Below are 24,992 nucleotides of genomic sequence, written 5' to 3'. Positions count from 1 at the left end.
GATTTGATTTGTGAAATAATCCATGGCTTATTTTGAGTACAGGTGATTATGATTCTTGGCATCATAACAACAATAGTCAGAGGAGTGGCATTGCAAGTTCCAACAGAATCACCTATATTCTCAACAGACCTACTGTATTTTCATTACAGTTTTTTCTTGGGCACAAAACGCAGTGCGGTACCCTTAGCACGCAAAACAGTAAAAAAAACTATTATTTGAATTTTGGAGCTAGAGGAAGTTACAGCATGCTTTAACTATTACCATCATTCATGAATAAGTTGATTTTAGGTGGTTTGAACAACCAATAGATTAACTACAAACTTAGAGTCCGACCGATATATAGTTTCACAAATATTATTGGACAATATTGGCCTTTTACCGCTACATTCATATAGGATGATAATTCCATACCGATACTCAATAAATAATATGAAAAAGGGAATATTTTCTCACCAAGTGTGTGTGTGTAGTACAGTATAGTACAGTAGACAAATATCTCTACAAAAGAGAACAGAGCCTGTAATCTGAGGATAATGGAGTTGTATTGTGTTGAATATATAGCGAACATGTCTTTAAATAACACTCCCTGGGAACCATTTCAAGACAAAACCTGTTTCTTGGTGGACTGTTTCCATATCTTTCTGACAGAGGCATGCCCATAAAGGCAGTTACTTTTATAAATGGCCAGCTGGGTATGTCTATGTTTGTTGCTTATATGGTAACTATGGTTGCAAAGCTACTGTTAATTTACCTAAATTACCGGAATCTTCAGAAATGTTGGTAATTAACCGGTAATCTATGGTAACTTTACTAATTTATACTTGATTTGTATTTTATTAATATATAGTATACATTTGTTATATCTATGTCCATATTGTCTATGAGTTTCGAGTGGATAGACCATATAGTTCAAGAGAATATAGCCTAATTAATGAAAAAAGGCATCTAATCAATGGGGCAGTAGGTAGCTTAGTGGTTAGCGTGTTGGACTAGTAACCGAAAGGTTGCAAGATCGAATCCCCGAGCTGACAAGTTAAAAATCTGTTGTTCTGAACAAGGCCGTTAACCCACTGGTCCTATGCTGTCATTGAAAATAAGAATTTGTTCTTAACTGACCTGTGTAGTTAAATAAAGGTAAAAACAATGGCATAATTTTCAATGAAATCTGCAACTCTTCAAACTATTGACTTTTTTCACAACTGCCACCAGTTTGGCGCCAAAACATTTACAACAAAGACAAACTGACATAGTAAAATACATAAAAGTGTCTAACAATATATAAAAACTATATTTCATCCTGAAACCCACATACAGTACAGTATGAAACAAGAATGGTATCACTAAGTTTATTTTAGATATTATTAGATATTTTATTATTTTAGATATTATATATGTGATAAGGCCACACAGATAGACAGATATAATTACAGACACCTGTGACAATCTTAAGTACCCAAAAAGGCCACTAGATGTCACCTGATGAAATTCCAAATAAAGATTGAATGTTACTAAACTTCTGGTAATTCACTGGTGAACTTTTAATGTTTCCAGTAATATACCCATCCTTTGCAACCCGAATTGTAATCCAGGTACTGCTTTCGAATATAACACATCTTGTTTTCTATACAGTAACTTTATTTCTTGTTAAAGCTTGTCTTTCTCAGCTGTTCCAGACTGTTCAGTTTTATGGAGGATTTCAAAAGGTAGGATGTGAAAACCTAAGTAATAATACACTACATGACCAAAAGTATGTGGATACCTGCTTGTCGAGCATCTCATTTCAAAATCATGGGCATTAATATGGAGTTGGTCCCCCCTTTGCTTCTATAACAGCCTCTGCTCTTCTTGGAATGCTTTCCACTAGATGTAGGAACATTGCTGCGGGGACTTGCTTCCATTCAGCCACAAGAGCATTAGTGAGGTTGGGCACTAATGTTGGACGATTAGGCCTTGCTCACAGTCCACGTTCCAATTAATCCCAAAGGTGTTCGATGAGGTTGAGGTCAGGGCTCTGTGCAGGCCAGTCAATTTCTTCCACACTGATCTCGACAAACCATTTCTGTATGGACTTCGCTTTGCGCACGGGGGCATTGTCATGCTGAAACAGGAAAGGGCCTTTCCCAAACTTTTGCCACGAAGGTGGTAGCACAGAATTGACTAGAATGTTATTGTATACTGTAGCGTTAAGATTTCCCTTCACTGGAACTAAGGGGCCTAGCCCGAACCATGAAAAACAGCCCCAGACCATTATTCCTCCTCCACCAAACTTAACAGTTGACACTATGCATTCGGCAGGTAGCATTCTCCTGCATCCGCCAAACCCAGATTAGTCCGTTGGACTGCCAGATGGTGAAGAGTGATTCATCACTCCAGAGTACGCGTTTCCACTGCTCCAGAGTCCAATGGCGGTGAGCTTTACACCACTCCAGCCGACGCTTGGCATTGCGCATGGTGATCTTAGGCTTGTGTGCGGCTGCTCGGTCATGGAAACCCATTTCATGAAGCTCCCAATGAACAGTTCTTGTGTGGATGTTGCTTCCAGAGGCAGTTTGGAACTCGGTAGTGAGTGTTGCAATCAAGGAAAGACGATTTTTACGTGCTATGCGCTTCAGCACTTGGCAGCCCCGTTCTGTGAGCTTGTGTGGCCTACCACTTCAGGGTTGAGCTGTTGTTGCTCCTAGACGTTTTCACTTCACAATAATAGCACTTATAGTTGACCGGGGCAGCTCTAACAGGGCAGGAATTTGAAGAACTGACTTGTTGGAAAGGTGGCATCCTATGACGGTGTCATGTTGAAAGTCACTGAGCTCTTCAGTATGGCCCCTTCTACTGCCAATGTTTGTCTATGGAGATTGCATGGCTGTGTGCTCGATTTTATACACCTGTTAGCAACGGGTGTGGCTGAAATAGCCGAATCCACAAATTTAAATGGGTGTCCACATACTTTTGTATATATAGAGTACTAAAGCTTTAGTTTGAATTTCTCTGGATCAAGAGATAAAGCTAGTCATGAATATTAACTCTACTTTCTTTCAGGAGAGTGTAACGTTCGTTGTTGGAATGAGACCAAGGCGCAGTGTGGGTTGGGTTCATCATACTTTAATATAAACTGTGAACCAGAAAAAAACAAAACAAGAAGCAACACAACGAACGAACCGTTTCGCAGGCTACTCACAGCAATGCAAAAACAACTTCCCACACAAGACAGGTGGAAAAAGGGCTACCTAAGTATGGCTCCCAATCAGCGACAACGATGTACAGCTGTCCCTGATTGAGAGCCATACCAGGCCAAAACACAGAAATACAAAACATAGATAGAGAACATAGAATACCCACCCCAACTCACGCCCTGACCAAACCAAAATAGAGACATAAAAAGGAACTCTAAGATCAGGGCGTGACAGGGAGGGAGTGAAGGAAATGCAGAGTGAATGTTCATGACTGCATGGCTGTATCTCTTGGTTCTGAGAAATTCAACTACAGTACTAATAATAATGTATTTATTTTTTTGTGACAGAGACATTGAAAATATTGACACATTGAATCATCAACAGTCAGATGCATTGCACCATCACGCTTTCGCTTGCAGTCACGTGCATTAGTGGTTATATTCTCTGTGTTTTTTCTCTTCCACTATTCATTCATTAATACCAGGCACACATTAAACATTTTCTGGAATTTGATTCCAGAGGGGAACAACATAAAAAAGAAAAATCTGATTGGGTAAGTGTTGTTTCACATATTGGAATTCTGCGGTTATCATTTGCTGCTTCCTGAGTACGTGACCCTATAGAAATAGGCCTAATGCACAGAGATGTATTTCCCCAGGAACGTTATCCAATCTGTTTGCGTTTTACCTCATAACTCAGGTCCTGAAGGGCTACTAGGTGTAGGACGATGGTTGCAGGTCAAATAATCACTAAACAATGGTCTTCAAGTCTGTACTAGAGTGGGATTATTATTAGAAACAGGACACATGACAAATGAGACAGTTCCCCGAATGAACATCAATTTGCTTTATCTCAACACCACATCATCAGACAAGGAACCAATAGATGGACGTTCAACATAATAACATGTTTAAACAATTTAAAACTAGAAAAGAGTTCTGAACTTTCAGAGGAAGACTCAAGACTGTCATTATAACTCTCTACGATAGTACAAATATTGACTGTGCTGCTTGACGGCAACCCAACAAGGCATCATATTCATGTTTATCAATTGATAAATATATGTCATTAGAAAAGGTGAAGATAAACACATAGGAAATGTAGGCATTCATGGTATTTTTGTCCCTGTAGGCATTAATGTGCAAAAAAAACAAAAACACATTCTCATCTTTCAAAATATGGATATATCTCAACTCATATTTTCACACACAGCAGCAGGTGAAGGAATCATTGATCACTTGTTTTTTTTGGGGGGGGGGGGCCACCTTTTGAACATCCATGGCTCTGTTTGGTCTTGAATGACATCTTAGTATTAGTATACCGGTATGTGAAACACAAGTCCATATTTCACAGTGTAGGTTTATAACGCACTTTGTGAACAACACTACAAAGTGATGCGTTCAGTCACAGTAGAGCAATTCCACGATAACAGAATTATGCTTTGACTCCGATTTTTTGCATTAGAATGTATGCCAAAGAAAAACCATTGATTTTAAAGTTTAAAAATCTCCCTCAGTTTTCCCAAAACTGTTAAATATCTCTGACATGACACCTTGAGCTTGGGGGGGAAAAAATGTGGTTATTGAACTACAATAAATGAAGTGAATTTACATCTGGTAATGTAATTATGGTAATGGTTTTACAGCATGGGTCCCTGATCTGTACTACACAGAAATGCATAATTATGGATGAGTGTCATTCTCTTCATGGTGATGTATCCTGAATAGGTACACAAAGGTAGAATTATGTAATATCTTTATTTTAGTGTCCTAGAATAGATTATAGTGTACTCTACTGTACTGAACGATACTTTTCTGTACTGTACTCTACTGTGCTTCACTGTACTGTGTACTGTACTGTACTGTGCTATCCTAACTTGTGAAACATAGATGTCTATGATTGGTTCAAATGTTGTGTTTTGATGCACAGTATTTCTAAGACCTTTTAAGACTTTTTCCATCTGACCAGAAATCAAAGCCTTTGCTGATTTTTAGAATGGAAAATGGTTGAAAACGTAAATATGCCTTGCTTTCTCAAAAATATAGACTCTTAGCTTTCATTTGACATGCTCCTATGCACTTCACATGTTGGTGCTCATGGGTCCTTTTACATGGAAATGCCCAGTACAAATAGCTTCTCTTCAGTGAATTTTAGTGCAATCTATTTAATGTTATACACAAATGTATATGTTATTATTGCATAACTTTGGTGTTACATTGCATGTTTAATGTAGACATAATCTTCAAAATAATAAACAAACAAACACTGGTACTAAGTGAAGTGTTATTCTACAGAGCCACCAATTCTTAATCAACTTTTCTTATTTTTTTTAACAAATAGAGTAACTTTTCCTGACTGGTAATCAACACAGAATTTGTGATGGTGTTATAGGATTTTCACAAGTTCACGTTGAGAGGAATAACTGCATTTTGATGTTTCCATTAAGGAACAACACACTTTGGTATTACAGTAACATCCACTCACTCAATAAAAAATGCTTACAAAAATGTCTCAACATGCAGGGACGGTCCCTGCTAGCTTTGGTTCATCATGTACTGCCTTGTACGTCGGTAGATCCATTTGGCCATTCTTCAAGGAGGCGAACGTTGAATCGGCATCGCTGGTGGAGAATGTTTGTGGTCCCCAGCATCGTTGGATCAGCATGACAGTAGCCAGAAACAGTGAGCTGAGGATAAGAGAGAATCCACTGAGGAAGAATGCTGCAGTATAGTCACCAGTCCAGTCCACCAACCAGCCTGAAACCAAGAGAAAGAGTTAGGCTGGGAATTTCAACGGACGTTTCATACCAACAACAGAGTCCAGACTATAACATACTGAGAACGATGGAATCATGATATTCAGAATCAAGATGTGCAATTTGAAAATGGTACATGCACTATGTGTGTTACTATTGAGTTGTTCTCTCCTCATCCTCACCTCCTATTGGTGGGCTAACCAGGTAGGGTATGGCATGTAAGAAGTTGACCACACCCAGGGCTGAGGATAGGTACGATGAGCCCACCAAGTCAGACGTCACCACTGGTATGAGGGCAGAGTAGGCACCATCAAAATAGCCATAGAGCATGGAGAAAGGCACCAGCAGGGTGAAAGAACGTAGCAGAGGAATCAGGAGGCAGGAGAGACCCTCCATACCCACAGCAAACATGAAGCTCACTTTCCGGTACTTCTTCACACACCTACAAGAGGGGAACGCAGACTTAGCTGGCAGTATGTTACAGCTAGCAGTATGTTACAACCCTAGAGAATGTGGCCATGCAGTGTGTGACAGGCCCAAGACCATAGTTTTGAAAGCATCATGACAAATATTTTGACTATGGCTACAGTCTATTTGGGTGATGCTATAGAAAATGTGTGTGTGTGGGGGGGTGCAAACTATTCTGTATATGTGACATACTTCCTGTCAGTGAGCCAGCTGAACGTGATGTTTCCTACGATTCCGGTGACCCCCAGGATGGACATGAGGAAGGCAGCCTGCTGGTGCTCCACGCCCACACTGAGGGCATAAGGCACCAGGTAGGCAAATGGCACACTACAGCCGTACGCCAGGAACAGGAAGGACACGGACAGCAGCATGAAGTCAGGCATCAGCAGGAAGCTAAACTCCTCCATTGACTGAAGGCAGAGGCACCCTCCCAACTTAGGCCCCGCCAGGGCACCAATTGGCCCAGGGGCAGCCAGGCCAGCCAAAACCTTAGCATCTACTAACTCTGCTAGTTTTGCATCCGCAACCTTTGTGTCTACAGGCTTAACATCAGCGAGCTGGCTACCGATGACAAGGTTCTCCATTAGTTTAATGTCCTTCAGCTTCCCGTTGGCTAGATTTTGATCCGCTAGCTTGATCTCTTCAAGCATTTTCTCTGTTAGCGCGCTATTCACATTCACAACCATGCCCTCTACTATCGTCATGTCTGCCAGCCTCGAGTCAGCTAGTTGTACATTTGCAAGGAGTGCCTCTGCTAGTTTCATTTCAGTGAGTTTAATTTCTGCAAGTTTATCAGTTTCAAGCTTAACATCTGTTACATTCACAAACTCTGTATTGGGGTCCAACGGCTTTATGCCTGGAAGTGTTGTGTCCATTACCTTCCCTTCTGCTAGCTTGGCATTCACCAATGGGATGGCATACCCATTCTCAAGCTCTGCTGTCTTGTGCCACCTCTGTCCTCTACCTTTAGGCACCAGGGGCCTCATAAGGGCCCCGCAGACACACAGGTTGGACACAAACCCTCCCAGAATCAGCAAGGCCCCCCTCCAGGAGTAATGTTCAATCAGGAGATGCACAGCAGGGGCCAGGATGAAGGTCCCAATCCCAGTCCCAGACATTGCTATCCCATAGGCCAGTGCTTTCCTCTCGTTGAAATAGGACCCAACCATGGCCACCGCTGGAGTGTAGCTGAGGGCAAATCCCAACCCTACGAGGAGAGAGTTGGGGATGGAGTCATGACAGCTACAGTTCTGTTCTGTCATTAGAATCAACACAAGTATCCATAATGCAACAGCACCCTCTTGTGCCAAAGTCCTAAAAACAATGTGATGACATCTCCAGTGAGAGACGGGGCCGTACCTGTGAGGACGCCCAGGGTGAGGTAGAGGTACTCCAGACTGGTGGCAAAGGAGCTGAGGATCAGGCCGGCAGAGGACAGGACACCTCCCATGATCACAGTGGCTTGGGTGGACAGACGGTTCCCGATGAAGCTGCCAAGAGGAGCTGGAAAAAAACAATACATAGACAAAGTTATCATCCTCACATCAAGAGGAAAATGTGACAGACTTATCGCTTGGATTGGATGTAGCTGAGACTCAATCCATTGTAATACACATCAAGTCTGTTATTGACATGAAAGTTCAGAGCAGGCCAGTAGTACATGCTTGACTCAAAGATTAAGCCATGCAAGTCTAAGAACACACGGCCAGTACAGTGAAACTGTTAATGGCTCATTAAACAACCGCTTGTAAAAGTCCAACAAACTCTGGCACAGATGTTATGTAAGTCCAGGCTAATGATAAATTGGGGCCAAGTTTCATTATTTGATGTAAATCCTTGAATATCAGTAAAAAGTGCATCAGGATCGACACCGCCCTGTTCAAACTAACCTAAGTGGCAAAACAAACAAACTAGCTTTCGATTGGATACTTTGGGGTCCCTAGGGGAAGTCATACAGCCGGGAGAGGATTTTTATAATGAAGAATGTGTTTGTTTTAATTTACTGTGTTTTGTATCGTAATGTGTATTTAATGTGTATATTTATGTTTATCTATAATTGCCTATTGATGTGTTCGTTTTTGTATTGTGCACAGCTCATTTTCTAAAGAGACTTTAGTCTCAATATGACTAAAAACATTATTATCTTTCCCTATATCTCTTATCATCAACAGATGTTTCCAAGGGGCTGTGGAATCCCCATCAGTGGAGGCTCCTCAGAGGAGAAAGGGGAGGACCATCCTCCTCAGTGAATTTCATAAAAATACAAATAGTGAAACATTAAAAAAACGTATCCTTTTTAGATAAAACTATACTCAATATTTTCAAGTCACCAAATAATTGATTAAAACACACTGGTTTGCAATGAAGGTCTACAGTAGCCTCAACAGCACTCTGTAGGGTAGCACTATGGTGCAGCCGGAAGAGCGCTAGCTTCTGTCCTCCTCTGGGTACATTGACTTCAATACAAAACCAAGGAGCCTCATGGACTTACACAGTAATTATGACAACTTCCGGAGGATGTCCTCCAACGTACCAGAGCTCTTGCAGCATGAACTGACATGTTGTCCACCCAATCAAAGGATCAGAGAATGAATCTTGTACTGAAAGCAGAAGCTACAGCTAGCTAGCACTGCAGTGCATACAATGTGGTGAGTAGTTGACTCAAAGAGAGAGAAAGACAATAGTTTAACAAATGAAAACACAGATATTTCATTGTATTTTTTTAAATGTTCACTTAGCTAGCTAGTTTAGCCTACTCAAACAGAGAGGGATGCTATGTTAGCTAGCTGTCTATCCAACACTGGAACTCTTCCAAGTCAAGGTAAGCATTTATTCATTTATTGCCACCAGGGCCTGCCAGTGTAACTACTAAACTGCAATGCATGATTTTTTACATTTTAGTAGACACTCTTATCCAGAGCAACTTACAGTAGTGAGGGCAGACATTTTCATACTGGTCCCTTGTGGGAATCAAACCCACAACCCTGGTGTGGCAAGAACCATGCTCTACCAATTGAGCCACACGGGATAATTGTAGTGGGGTTACTAACACATTAGTTCTAGTAGCTATGTTGACTATGGCAATGTAGGCTGTGTGTAGCGGTTAGCAGTTATGATATGGTTTGACTTGGGAAGGTTTTTTGCCTGGTCACTGCCAGCTGATGTGTTGTGCACTGAAGTCCACAGGCGAAGGGAAAAGGTGAGAGGAGAGCGCATAGATAGTTGCGAGAAGGAATTATATATACACAACGAGCAAAGTGATCATGCTGTTTGTATGTGGCTGCTATGAAAGTGAACTGTCTTTGCGTGTGATCAAGGGTGTATTCATTCCGCTGATTCTGTTGAAAAACGTTTCTTAAACGGAAGCAAATGGAACGAAAAGGGGATAAACATACCTGAATTTGCCCAACAGAAACTCAGATTTGCAACTGTTGGACTAATAATCACACCCTAGATCAGATAGCAAGAGAGTGCAAGCCGGTGTTGAATGTGTCAGTGTCTATCACGGCACCGACCGCCACTTATCCCCATGATTCCAAAGTCACTCCTGGGGATTGCCCAGACTGCACTGCATGTGCCCAGACAGCCCTCCCACAACTTTTACAATAGCTGAGGGGTACTAAAATCAGGTGAAGACAGCTGGTCAAATCATTTCATGTAATCATCATGTTAATGTTGCAGATTGTGTCATTTCCTTTTGCAAAGTTACAGCAGGTGTATCAAGATTGCCATGTCATGATTAGGAAAGGCAAAGGCTTGGGTAGACAACTCTCTTATCCTAATGCTCCATCTTCTAATCTTACTTATTAAGGGCACATGTTCTTTTGAGGTTATTGGGCATATACAGTGCATTTGGAAAGTTTTCAAACCCCTTCCCTTTTTCAACATTTTGTTATGTTACAGCCTTATTATAAAATGGATTAAACAAAGCATTTTCCTCATCAATCTACACACAATACCCCATACCCCATAGTGACAAAGCAAAAACAGGTTTAGAAATTTTTGCAAATTAAAAAAACGAAATATCACATTTACAAAAGTATTCAGACTGTTTGCTATGAGACTCGAAATTGAGCACAGGTGCATCCTGTTTCCATTGATCATCCTTGAGATGTTTCTATAACTTGATTGGTGTTATGGCTGTCGTTGGAGGAAGGGGACCAAAGCGCAGCGTGGTAAGTGTTCATTATTAATTTATTAAACAATGAAACACTAGAACAAAGAAACAAAACAAAAAGCCAAACAGTTCCGTCAGGTAACGAAATACAAAACAGAAAACAACTACCCACAAAACACAGATGGGAAAAGGCTGCCTACGTATGGTTCCCAATCAGAGACAACGATAGACAGCTGCCTCTGATTGGAAACCATACCTGGCCAAAACATAGAAATATAAATACATGGAATGCCCACCCCATATCACACCCTGACCTAACTAAACAGAGAAAAACGGCTCTCAGGTCAGGGCGTGACAATTGGAGTCCACCTGTGGTAAATTTAATTGAATGGACATGATGTCTGCAGCATTGAAGGTCCCCAAGAACACAGAGGCCTCCATCATTCTTAAAATGGAAGAAGACTCTTCCTAAAGCTGGCCACCTGGCCAAAATGAGCAATTGGTTGAGAAGGGTCTTGCTCAGGGAGGTGACCAAGAACCTGATGGTCACTCTGACAGAGCTCCAGAGTTCCTCTGTGGAGAAGGGAGAACCTTCCAGAAGGACAACCATCTCTGCAGCATTCCACCAACCAGGCCTTTATGGTAGAGTGGCCAGACAGAAACCATTCCTCAGTAAAAAGCACATGACAGCCCGCTTGGAGTTTGCCAAAAGGCACCTAAAGGACTCTCAGACCATGAGAAACAAGATTCTCTGTTCTGATGAAACCAAGATTGAACTCTTTGGCCTTAATGCCAAGCGTCACATCTGAAGGAAAGCTGGCACCATCCCTACGGTGAAGCATGGCGGTGGCAGCATCATGCTGTGAGGATGTTTTTCAGCTGCATGGAATGGGAGACTAGTCAGGATCAAGGGAAAGATAAACGGAGCAAAGTACAGATAGATCCTTGATGAAAACCTGCTCCAGAGTGCTCAGGACCTCACACTGGGGCAATGGTTCACCTTCCAACAGGACAACGACCCTAAGTACACAGCCAAGACAATGCAGGAGTGGCTTCGGGACAAGTTTCTGAATGTCCTTGAGTGGCCCAGCCAGAGCCCAGACTTGAACCTGATTGAACATCTCTGGAGAGACCTGAAAATAGCTGTGCAGCAACGCTCCCCATCCAACCTGACAGAGCTTGAGAGGATCTGCAGAGATGAATGGGAGAAACTCCCCAAATACAGGAGTGCCAAGCTTGTAGCGTCAAACCCAAGAAGACTCGAGGCTGTAATCGCTGCCAAAGGTGCTTCAAGAAAGTACTGAGTAAAGTGTGCATGTCTGAGATTCAATGCATGCAAAATGCTCATAATATGTCCAGAGACGCCTGAGTAAATTTTCAAAGAATGATATTCCTTTTTGGCGAAGTGTCGTCACTTGAAATGTTCATGTGACATATAAGGTGATGCAAACCACACATTTTATAATACATTGTCTATTACGTCGGGAAGAAAACGATACATTTTTTTCTTCAGAAATGTGTTATTTTGGGTCTCCTTGGGCAGTCCTAATCACAGCATAATGTTCATGCAAGGAGAACTGGGTCCGGGTCTCTGTGTTACACAGCAGATGTATCAAGATTTGCCATTTCCTGATAAGGAAAGGCATATGTTCGAGGTAGACAAATTCTTTATCATAATGCGCTACCTCCCAATCATAATTATTAGGGGCATATATTTATTTTTAATTTATTGCGAGTATAAAGTGCACTACTAGTACACTTAATCTGTGCTTTTATGCTTGTGAATCTGTTTCTGCTCCTTTTATAGCTAACAGAATCTATGGAGGTATAATTTCCTCAGGCCCCAGAGATAATTATAAATAGCTTGAGAATTAATCAAACCCAGACTATAAATACATAAATACATTTTTTTTATATAAAAAGGGACACTCAAGGTGTTCAAATTGCTGGTAAGGAAATCCTCTAGTCATGGCTGACTCTCACCAAAGAGGAAGGTGGTGCAGTCGACTAGCGAGTGGATCCAGGCCGTGCCAGAGTAGTCCCGACCAAAGTGCATCTGGAACTCCACAAAGAAGATTGACACACATCTAAAAATAAAAAGGAGAAAGAACCGTGTGAGTTTCAACATTGCACTGGCAAACTGTTCTTCAGGGTATAATCAGGTATAGGACTGGACTGGTTTATTTGACATGGACATAGTATATACACTGAGGGTAAAAAACATTAGGAACACCTTCCTAATATTGAGACCCTTTTGCCCTCAGAACAGCCTCAAATCATCAGGGCATGGATTCTACAAGGTGTCAAAAGCGTTCCACAGGGATGTTGACTCAGTTGTGTCAAGTTGGTTGGATGTCCTTTGGGTGGTAGACCATTCTTGATACACATGGGAAACTGTTGAGCGTGAAAATCCCAGCAGTGTTGCAGTTCTTTAGACACTCAAACCGGTGCGCCTGGCACCTACTACCATAACCTGTTCAAAGGTACTTAAATGTTTTGTCTTGCCCATTCACCCTCTGAATGGCACACATACACATTCCACGTCTCTGCCATCACTAGCACATGAGAGGCTGCTTAGATATTACTGTACTGTTGGAGCTAGAAACACAAGCATTTCGCTACACCCGCAATAACATCTGCTGAACACGTGTATGTGACAAATAAAATTTGATTTGAATTGTCTCAAGACTTAAAAATACTTATTCAACCTGTCTCCTCCCCTTCATCTACACTGGTTGAAGTGGATTTAACAAGTGACATCAATAAGGGATCATAGCTTTCACCTTAATTCACCAAGTCAGTCTGTCATAGAAATAGCAGGTGTTGTTAATGTTTTGTATTCTCAGTGTATGCCACAATAATGAGCTTTGTCGATACAATTTAGAAATTAAGACCAGTGACTGAATTTAAGTGCACTGACATGAATCCCTAAAGAAAAACACGATTAAATCAAAACACTAAATACGGGATAAGTGAGGAATAGATTTGATTAATATAGTTCAGGAATAGATTTGATTAATATAATTAGAGATGAGGAATCGAGTTGAGAAATTGAGTTGAGGAATAGAGTTGAGGAATTGTTTGAGTTACAGTAGTTCCATTCAGCAACACGGTACCCAATAACCAATAACCTAAGCTGACTGTATAGTTTGTTCATGCTGAGCGTTTAAAAATTATGTAAGGGTTTTTTACACTGTGAAGGCTTATGGCATGTGACCAAAGCACATGTGGAGAGTGGAATTTTAATTCTCTCTCTCTTTAAGCTACCTAGAGAAGGAGGAACAGTCCAACGCAGAGGAGCGCAGCATTCACCAACCTACCAAGTACCAGTGTAATCAAACTTAAACCAGAGCATCTTACTAGCCAGTCTGATTTTTTTTAAAGTGTGTGACACGAAATACATACATAAAGTCCTTGTAACTTCTTCACTTACATGAAAAGTGGCATTTGTATGCATAAACAATATTTTCTGTCACTAGGGACTCAACAATACCTAACAGAAACACACAATAGGTACCAAACCTGCGTTGAACATGTGTCCGGGTGTCTGATTTAAAAGCATGCCTTTTTAAATCTGAGCTGACAAAAGGCTAAACGAATCGCTGACTCATCACAAACCTGACTGGTTCCCAAAACAGCTAGTTAGATCACACTGATCATACAGAAACATGATGTCACCTGACATGCATGGAACAGATAAAGGGACAACAACATTAACATGATGTCTGATTTCATTCCAGTTTATATTGCATTCAACGTCAACCGCCCGCTGTAATATCCCAAAGTTATCTTCACACAAAATAATCCTCACCATGGGAGCCTAGCAGCTGTCAGGACAAAACACATACCTTACAAATACTCTGCAAAAAGACAAGGGCAAAACATATCCAGAGATTCTACGATGTCACAAACATGTCAAATGAGGTGTTATGAAAGGTTCAGTTCAATCTCCTTGTGTCACCCAATTCCCCAACTTCTACCCGGTTACTCATCCCTGCACCTTCGAGGCTGCTGCCCTGTGTACATAGACATGGAATCACTGGTCACTTTAATAATGTTTGCAGACTGTTTTACTCATTTCATATGTTTATATTATATTCTACTTTATTGTAGTCAATGCCACTCCGACATTGCTCGTCCTAATATTATATATTTCTTATTTTACTTTTAGATGTGTGTACTGTTGTGAATTGTTAGATATTACTGCACTGTTGGAGCTAAGAACACAAACATTTCACTACACCCACAATAACATCTGCTGAATATCTGTATGTGACCAATAACATTTGACTTGAGGACTATAGTCCCCCTGACACACACACACACACACAGCTCCAAAGGCTCACCTAGTGACAGCACGGGTGCAGATGGTGACTAGGAAGCAGCCGGCCACAACCATCCATCCCCAGCCTCCATCAGGAGGGGCTACCGGTGCCCCTCTGGGACTTTTTCCCTCTGGTGTCATTCCTTCTGTGCCACCGCCGTGCTGCTGCTGGCCTCTCTTTTGCTACCTTCCTCTCTGGTCCTGGGGCTGGCTCCTGTGCTGTTCTGTGTTACGGTAATATGCGTCCTCCAGGAAGATCACCAAACCCAGCCACACTCCGCACAACTCCAGGGCTTGTCTCTGTTGACCCCTTCTCTTATTCTCTGCAGCACCAGGCGTGGGAGCAGCTGTCTATGGTAAGGCAGTGTAGAACACAAGAGGATATTTACAATGTTTTAAAAAACTGTCTGATATCACATCCTAGTAGTTACTTACTATTACAATACAGTTCGTGTTTCTATGGTGAAAATCTGCTGCCAGATGAAAGGTCACAATTTTAAAAAGGATACATGTTTGATAAACAATTTTGTATAGGAATGATATGGCCCATTTTGACCACAAACATGAACAATAACTACATCACATACAGCCTCAAAACAAGGCCAAGGCATTTGGAATGAATCACTTTAAGGTCTCGGTCTCTAATTCAATTGACCATCAACATCTTCATTTTCTAGCAACAGCTTCATCGGCATCTTTAGCGGACAGATGAACAAAAACTGTCCAAACAAAAGGCTACCCCAATGGACCACTAGAGATCCCAGTAGGGCGAAGAAAAGACGTGTTGTTGATGCGGAACCTTGCACGGAGACGCAGCGTACAAAACCAAACAAAGGCCAGGATTCTCCTTTCTCCAGTGCTGCGCTCTGGTGTGACACTGAGAGAGGGACTATCATATGCTTCAACACATTGTAGCTGAAAACAACACAACTCCCCGTTATTTGAAGAAGAAAAAAAACATGTCTATGTCACGTTTCCCTCCTCCCTAGCTGTAGCACGCTGTTCAGACTACGAGGGTGGGTCAAACATGGACCCACTAGACTAGCCACTCTGGCCCTGCCACCTAGGAACATCCCAAACAACACCCATACGTGGTGAGAATTGTATGGTCATGTTTACATTCACATTGATAAGGATGAGAAGTAGGAGTCATATAAGCTACAAATGGGGACCAAACTAATCAGGTCAAGTTCAAGACCATCCCGGGGATGTGGTCAGATAACTGCAGGAGGACATGTTGAATGTCTCATTATGACCACCTGAGTGGTCAATCTGTTAATCCTTATGTGCCCTTTAAATTCCAATTCCTACATTTGCATAGCATTTACATCCTTAAAGAGAAAGAAGAGAGAGGGGGAGAGATAGGGGGGTGGGATCCTTGTGTGTGTGTGTGTGTGTGTGTGTGTGTGTGTGTGTGTGTGTGTGTGTGTGTACTTGTTTTCCTACATTATCAGGATCCCATATGTCCTAACACTTCACCTGAATTTCCTGAAAAGGTGGGAAAACAATAACTTGTTCAAATCGTCCTGAATTTGTTCAAATGCTATTTGAAGCTTAAGGGTTAGGTTTGGTGTTTTGGGGGTTAAAGTTATTGATAGCGGGAAAATAGGATTTTTAATGGTCAAACGTTTTTGACACTGAAACACGTGTCTTATCTTACTAGCGGCTGACTGGTGAATTTATTGAGTATGTTTTACTTCTGGGTAATTCCACGGTAACAGAATGACGCCGAGACTCCACCTACTCACTTTATAATGTATGCCAAACAAAAACCATTGATTTCAAAGTTAAACAAACCATTACTACTTCGAACAATTTCCACAGAAAAACAAAACAAATTAACTCGAAGAACAGTGCAGAGGTAAAGTTTTGTAACAGAATCACAGTAAAAACTACCGTGGCTCTTTATGTTACCACATTTTAACATTCAAAGACGTCTGCAGAAATAATGGGGTGTCAGCTATGATATGACACCATGAATTAAAAAAGATATATGTTGGTTATAGAACTACAGTAAGTGAAGTGGATAATTATTCTAATGAGCTTCACCACCAAACAAGACCAAAAACCTTTGCCTTTAACCTTTAATTCAAATTGTTCTACTATGGAAAATGGTTAGATATGCTTTAATTTCTCAAAAATATTGACACTCTTATGAACTTCACATGTAAGTGCATTGGGCTTTTTACATAGAAATGTCTTTACTATGACTTTGATATGTAGTTGTCTTGCCTAGCTACCTTAAGATGAATGCAACTGTAAGTCGCTCTGGGTAAGAGTGTCTGCTAAATGTAATGTGAGTGTAGATAGAGAAAGAGATAGAAGAGATAAGAGTGTGAAGAGTCCAGTAAACAGTGGACTATTACCATCCAAGGGGGCCCCTTTGTTTGCTGGTGGTTTCTCCATGTGACTCAGTAGTCACCATGCAGTTTGCTGGCACCACACTGCCACTTTTCAAGCCACTCAACCTATGGGGGATGGCTTCCTGACTGACCAGATCAAACCAGTTTAACTCTTTTTGGTAGCACATTTCTCTCCACTGGCACTAATAACAATCCCACCCCCATGGATTTTGGCATGCCCGAAACATGGAGGTGGGACAGTTATACTATTGTTTTTGGGGATTTCAATAATATTTGTCAATTAGTAATATGAATATTCTGTAGATGCAAGTAATGTTGCTTATCTCAGAGACAAGCAAATCACAAGACCTACTGTAAATAGCGTTTCTTAGTATAATTGTTTTTCTTAACGTCTTTGGGCTCCATCAGAGGGTTCAATCAGATAATAGTTCAGCACCATCCCTCTGGAATCCCTTCTCACCTAGGGCTATGTGATTCACACAGCCTCTTTCAAGGGAAGGGACATACAGACGCGTCATAAACTACAACAAAGGAGGCTGGATTTTCTTCCTATGAAAAGCAGCCAATTTAAATATTGAATACATGTTCGAAACGCTATGTTGGAAATGTTATTACTTCCCGAAAACATTTGAGCAAAAAAACTAAAGTAGCCTAAATTCAGAACATTTTGCCATCTAAGAAACCCTTCAGACAAACACAACGTCAACTCGGTTTGCAGGTTTACATATCCCAAAATGTTTTATATTTATTGAACAGGGTCCATAAAATCCTCCGTGCTGCATTAAAATAACCATTGGCCTTTCCATATTAAATAAGGATGATGAGGAATAGGCTATAATACATCAAAAGCTGGTTTACACAAGAAAATAGGTACAAAAAAATTGCATTCACGAGTTGTATATGCGAAGTAGTTCTGCAAGTCACAATGTATACTGTACTATGACCTAACTAAATTAGACAGCTTGACAATACTTACATCAACACCCACGATTAACGGTATCGTCGCTTGCCTCTTCCGCGCATTACGCTGAATACACTCACGAGTGAGGTATCCTATTATTTTCCACGTTTTTATAGTGCCTTTTGTGCCCGGCGGTCCCCATCATTCTGCGACTTGTAGTTCAAGGAACTCCGGAAAACCAAGTGATTTGCATACGCAGCATCAAGGGGGAGTGACCGACCCCTCCTCCTGACTACAAGCACCCCACCCACCCTGGAATTAAGCCATTATGCACATAAACTGTGTACACCCTCCACTTCTGCTCCCAGAAACACATGCTCGCATGTGAAACTCTCCTTATCTACTTGTTGACTAAGGGGAATTATCCCTCACCCTCCCACCATATATATTTTAGTGTTTATCTTTAGTGTCCACAACACTGAGTTATTTTATTAATTCATTTTCATGCTTTATATCCTCGAAATGGCCATTCCTCTTGAAAAGGACAGGCATAGGTGTCTCACTTTCAATGAAGATTCTCCATTGATCTGTGTATGTGAAACAACCCCATAGTCTACAACTTTCAGCCTGTTGCACCAATGATTAATATGTATCATTGCTGTACCACACACAAGTGGCCTAGATGAGGCATATTTCTGTAATAAAGCCATTTTGGGGGGAAAACAAACTAATTATAAAAACAAACATACAGGTGTGCCAAGCTTGTAGCGTCATAATATCGCATTTACATAAGTGTTCAGACCCTTTACTCAGTACTTTGTTGAAGCACCTTTGGCAGCAATTACAGCCTCGAGTCTTCTTGGGTATGACGCTACAAGCTTGGCACACCTGTATTTTGGGAGTTTTTCCAATTCTTCTGTGCAGATCCTCTCAAGCTCTGTCAGGTTAGATGGGGAGCAACGCTGCATAGCTATTTTCAGGTCTCTCCAGAGATGTTCAATCGGGTTCAAGTCCGGGCTTTGACTGGGCCACTCAGGGACATTCAGAGACTTGTCCCGAAGCCACTTCTGCATTGTCTTGGCTGTGTGCTTAGGGTTGTTGTCCTGTTTGAAGGTGAACCTTCACCCCAGTCTGAGGTCCTGAGCACTCTGGAGCAGGTTTTCATCAACTGTGAGACGTTATATAGCTAGGTGTGTGCCGTTCCAAATCATGTCCAATCAATTGACTTTGCCACAGGCGGACTCCAATCAAGTTGTAGAAACATCTCAAGGATGATCAGTGGAAACAGGATGCTCCTGAGCTCAATTACGAGTCTCGTAGAAAAGGGTCTGAATACTTTCTAAAAACCTGTTTTCGCTTTGTCATTATGGGGTATTGTGTGTAGATTGATGAGGACATTATAAAAAAACATACATTTTAGAATAAGGCTGTAACATAACAAAATATGGAATAAATCAAGGGGTCTGAATACTTTCTGAATCCACTGTATACCAATCATCTGATCCTACATGTTATCTGTGCATGGCCTTGGAATACTCAGTTCCACAAAGTAACAGAGCAACAATAAGACTAAAGTTGTAACCAACGACAAGAGCAAAATGTCAATGACAGCATTCAAATATTCTCTGTACTTGCAATGTCACTACTGGCCTACTTGGCTTTCTTGGGAATTGGTAGTCCATTGGTTGGTGTATACTTTACATATTTGTTGAACCTTGAAGGGCTATTCAACCTCAACTGCCAAAATTGTACAAAAAATTCTAATTCTCCTAAATAATTTGTTCCATTACATTTACAATTTAGTTCTTTAGCAGATGCTCTTATGTTTATTTTTTATCCTGAAAAACTCCCTAATCCTTGCCGATGACAAGCATACCCATAACATGATGCAGCCACCACATATAGAAGATATCAAGAGTGGTACTCAGTGTTGTGATGTGTTGGATTTGCCGTAAATATTCAGGAAAATTTTTTATTTATTTTGGAATATTTGTATTCTGTATTGTACTGCTTCCTTGTTTTCACTTTGTCATTTAGGTTTGTATTTTGGAGGGATTACAATGTTGTTTATCCATCCTCAGTTTTATCATATAGCAGCCATTCAACTCTGTAATTGTTTTAAAATCACCATTGTCCTCATGGTGAAATCCCTGTACAGTTTCCTTCCTCTCCAGCAACTGAGTTAGGAAGGACGCCTGTATCTTTGAAGTCACTGGGTTTATTAAAACACCTTCCAAAACTTAATAAATAACTTCACCATGCTGAAAGGGATGTATTCAGTGTCTTTTTATTTTTTTACACTTCTACCAATCGGTGCGTTTCTTTGCCAGGCATTGAAAAACCTCCCTTGTCTTTGTGCTTGAATCGGTGCTTGAAATTCACTGCCTGATTGAGGGACTTTACCGATTGTTTGTGTGGGGTACAAAGACGGGTTAGTCATTATAAAATCATGCTAACCAGTATTATTGAACACGGAATGAGCATGCAATTTATTATGTGATTTGTTACGTATATTTTTTACTCCTTTACTTATTTAGGCTTGCCATGACAAAGGGGTTGAATACTTATTGACTCAAGACATTTCAGCTTTACATGTTTTATTAATTTAAAAAATGTTCTACCAACAAAAATCCACTTTGACATTATGGGGTATTATGTGTAGATCAGTGACACAACATCTCAATTTAATCAATTTTAAATTCAGGTTATAACACAACAAAATGTGGAAAAGTAAAGGGGTGTGAATACTTTCTGAAGGCACTGTATCTCAGCCATAGTAAGTAAATGTTTCTTCAATAAAGTAGCCATCAGCATAGTCAGTGCAGGTAAGGGGGAAGGAAAAGTCAAGTGTGAGTGTTTTTTTTTGGGGGGGGGGGGCAAGGGGGGGGCAAGGGGGCCTGCCTGCTGTGGGATTATTTCAAATACTCTTTGAAGAGGTAGGGTTTTACATTTTTTTGGAATATGGGCAAGGTCTCTGCTCTCCTAGCTTCAGGGGGAAGCAAGTTTCACCATTGGGGAGCCAGGACAGAGAAAAGCTCTGACTGGGTTGAGCTGCCCTCCCATAGGGCTGGGAGGGCCTAGAGACCAGCGGCGGCAAAACGGAATACTTGGGTTAGGGTGTAGGGTTTGAGCATAGCCTGAAGGTAGGGAGGGGCAGTCCCACTTGCTGCTCCGTAGGCAAGTACCATGGTGTAGTGGATGCAAACTTTTACTGGAAGCCAGTGCAGTGTGTGAAGAAGGGGAGAACTTGGGAAGGTTGAACACCAGGCGGGCTGCGGCGTTCTGGATAAGGGGGTTTGATGGCACAAGCGAGGAGAACAGCCAATAGCGAGTTGCAGTAATCCAGACGGGAGATGACAAGTCCCTGGATTCCATGGTATATGGAAACGAGCCCCTTATGTAATATCTAATGAAATCTCAGTACTCCCCTAAGCACACTCTAAAAACACAAGGAAGCCCCCAGAACTGCTACCATATATGATATGCCTATTTATATAGTTTTGTACTTCACTATTGTTGGTAGCCCTTTACACTCGAACCTGTATACGGGTTGAAAATGGCAGATTTGGACACTGATAACCTCCTAAATTGGAACGCAGTGGCTGTATAGTAACATGCTATACATGATGTCAGAGTTCAGGGTCTTTTCTTGGTTCTGAACTTGAACATCACGCCCAACAAGAAGCTGCCCCCATCCCTCCTGCTAATTTGGCAACTTTTGCTGTTTTTGTTGTTGTCTGAGTTAGGGAAATGCTGTAAATTACAAGGACTCAATGTATTTTGAAAGATGAGATGTTGCGGATTATAATAAATACCTCTGTGATGTCCTACAAGCAAGGCAAACACCCATACATCCAAATGTGCACTTCACATTCCATATCATAAAACTCATGTCATATACAGTGTCAACATTTATAACCACTAAGTTTGGTGTACAGTTACAATATGACATGGCGTTATACCCTGGGTTATCCTGAACAGAATAAGCCTATGTTGGTTGTATTGTGAAGAGAATTTGAAGCAGACCACAAATCTGAATGCACTCATCATGACTCCTTTCTATGCACACCAAAATTACTATCTGTTTCTCTGAATTGCATTGTGAAAGCCTAACACCGTAAGATCGTATTTTATAATTTAGCTAGTCATGTTGGCAATAGAACAACTTTTCAAATGATGCTCACCTGACCCTGATTGTGATTTATAATGGCCCGTTTTTTGATAGTATAAACAATAACAGTAATTGTGTAAAGGCGGGGATGCAGGGTTGTGATCCAACGAAAACAACTACTGTGCTCTCTCTAGTTCCTCAACCGCACATCTAGGATAGCTAAAAAATGCATCTTATAGTTGAAGACTTCTTTGAGTCATAAAAGTGCATTGAAATTGGTAAGACCAGGGGTGGGGGTGTGTGTCTTTTTGTCAATAACAGCTGGTGTGCGATGTCTAATATTAAAGAAGTCTCGAGGTATTGCTCTCAGAAGCGGCGCTCCTAGTGCCCGGGGACTTTAATGCAGGCAAACTTAAATCAGTTTTACCAAATTCTTACCAGCATGTCACATGTGCAACCAGGGGAAAACAATCCTAGACCACCTTTACTCCACACACAGAAATGCATACAAAGCTCTCCCCCGCCCTCCATTTGGCAAATCTGACCACAATTCTATCCTCCTGATTCCTGCTTACAAGCAAAAACTAAAGCAGGAAGTGCCAGTGACTCGCTCAATACGGAAGTGGTCAGATGACGCGGATGCTACACTACAGGACTGTTTTGCTAGCACAAACTGGAATATGTTCCGGGATTCACCCAATGGCATTGAGGAATACACCACCTCAGTCATCGGCTTCATCAATAAGTGTATAGATGACGTCATCCCCACAGTGACTGTACGTACATATCCCAACCAGAAGCCATGGATTACAGGCAACATCCGCATCGAGCTAAAGGCTAAAGCTGACGCTTTCAAGGAGCGGGAGACTAATCCGGACACTTATAAGAAATCCCACTATGCCCTCAGGCAAACCATCAAACAAGCAAAGTGTCAATACAGGATTAAGATTGAATCCTACTACACCGGCTCTGACGCTCATCGGATGTGGCAGGGCTTGAAAACTATTACGGACTACAAAGGGAAACCCAGACGCGAGCTGCCCAGTGACGCAAGCCTACCAGACGAGCTAAATGCCTTTTATGCTCGCTTCGAGGCAAGCAACACTGAAGCATACACGAGAGCACCAGCTGTTCTGGATGACTGTGTGATAACGCTCTCTGTAGCCGATGTAAACAAAACCTTTAAACAGGTCAACATTCACAAAGCCGTTGGGCCAGACGGATTACCAGGACATGTACTCAAAGCATGCGCGGACCAACGGTCAAGTATCTTCACTGACATTTTCAACCTCTCCCAGACCGAGTCTGTAATCCCTACATGTTTCAAGCAGACCACCATAGTCCCTGTGCCCAAGGAAGCGAAGCTAACCTGCCTAAATGATTAACGCCCCATGGCACTCACGTCGGTAGCCATGAAGTTCTTTGAAAGGCTGGTCATGGCTCACATCAACAGCATCCTCTCGGACACCCTAGACCCACTCCAATTTGCATGCCACCCCAACAGATCCACAGATGACGCAATCTCAATCGCACTCCACACCACCCTTTCTCACTTGGACAAAAAGAACACCTATTTGAGAATGCTGTTCATTGACTACAGCTCAGCATTCAACACCATAGTGCCCACGAAGCTCATCACTAGGCTAAGGACTCTTGGACTAAACACCTCCCTCTGCAACTGGATCCAGGACTTCCTGACGGGCCGCCCCCAGGTGGTAAGAGTAGGCAACAACACATCTGCCACACTGATCCTTAACACTGGGGCCCCTCAGGGGTGTGTATTTAGTCCCCTCCTGTATTCCCTGTTCACCCACGACTGCGTGGGTGTTTGCAATGCCAGGGTTCTGGGTTCGATTCCCACGGGGGACCAGTATGGAAAAAAATACAAATAAATAAAGATTTTTTTTTAATGAAATATATGCATTCGTCGCTCTGGATAAGAGTGTCTGCTAAATTACAAAAATGTAAAAATGTTATCAACAAATTCGGCAAAAGTTACAGTAAATGTAAAATGCACATAAAATCAACAGTGTAATGTTTGGATTCAGTCAGGTGAACTGTTGTGTCCTCACCTTTAGTCTAATAATTTACACATAACCTCCCTCTTAATTGCTACCATGGTTATGCCTTTGCATTCCGTATTTCTTCTGTAGAAATATCTCAATTTAGCCCTATTCATATAGGCCATTCCCACGAGTGATGGGAGTAAATTGCCCTGATATTTGTATTGTAAATGTTTAATGTGTCCACCTGTTTTTCAGACTGCACCTGTGTTAATCGAAAGACGAGGCCCAATTCCCATAAAGGAAGGTGCTACATCCACCAAATAATCTAGCTTTGACAAAGTCGAAACGAGTCAGCTTTTTTAAGAATTAAAGCACCATGCATAGAAAACAATTTTTCTTTCGATCTTTTTGGGAGACCACCTTTTCTACTCTTCCATTTTTTAAATGATTGGTCTATGTGCTGCAAATTATTATTACTCGGTCTATGTGCTGCAAATAATTATTACATGGTCTATGTGCTGCAAATAATTATTACTCGGTCTATGTGCTGCAAATAATTATTACATGGTCTATGTGCTGCAAATGATTATTACATGGTCTATGTGCTGCAAATGATTATTACATGGTCTATGTGCTGCAAATCACAAAAAAATATGGATTTAAGAGGCCAAATGAAATGAGTTAAGTGAGATTATTGAGAGACCTTTCAGAGAGATAAAGGTAGGCCTATATGTTTTCAGATTACTGTGACCATGGCCAAGTATAGGGTCCATCTAA

At 41.4% G+C, this 24,992-nt stretch overlaps 1 protein-coding gene across 1 annotated transcript; it reads right to left on the bottom strand.

The window, feature by feature from the left end:
• Positions 1-3,488: 3,488 nt before the first annotated feature.
• On the bottom strand, positions 3,489-18,347 carry LOC115193604 (monocarboxylate transporter 12-B). Its single transcript, XM_029752419.1, has 7 exons — positions 18,174-18,347; positions 14,857-15,185; positions 12,494-12,597; positions 7,753-7,896; positions 6,586-7,600; positions 6,108-6,367; positions 3,489-5,926 (listed from the first exon to the last, which is right to left on the bottom strand). Exons 2-7 carry the CDS (start codon positions 14,973-14,975, stop codon positions 5,682-5,684), a joined length of 1,887 nt encoding a protein of 628 aa, XP_029608279.1. The 5' UTR covers positions 14,976-15,185; positions 18,174-18,347; the 3' UTR covers positions 3,489-5,681.
• Positions 18,348-24,992: the final 6,645 nt, after the last annotated feature.

The sequence above is a fragment of the Salmo trutta genome, chromosome 5 (assembly GCF_901001165.1).
Source record: "Salmo trutta chromosome 5, fSalTru1.1, whole genome shotgun sequence".
Taxonomy (NCBI): Eukaryota; Metazoa; Chordata; class Actinopteri; order Salmoniformes; family Salmonidae; genus Salmo; species Salmo trutta.
This window is presented reverse-complemented; position numbering and strand designations above follow the sequence as displayed.

Excerpts from the sequence above, each read along its gene's own strand:
- LOC115193604 (XM_029752419.1), bottom strand. The coding sequence starts at position 14,975 with ATGACACCAGAGGGAAAAAGTCCCAGAGGGGCACCGGTAGCCCCTCCT. Across the intron at positions 7,897-12,493 it reads CTGCACCACCTTCCTCTTTG|CTCCTCTTGGCAGCTTCATC; the intron begins GTGAGAGTCAGC and ends GTTTTTTTCCAG. Across the intron at positions 6,368-6,585 it reads AGCTGGCTCACTGACAGGAA|GTGTGTGAAGAAGTACCGGA; the intron begins GTATGTCACATA and ends CCCCTCTTGTAG.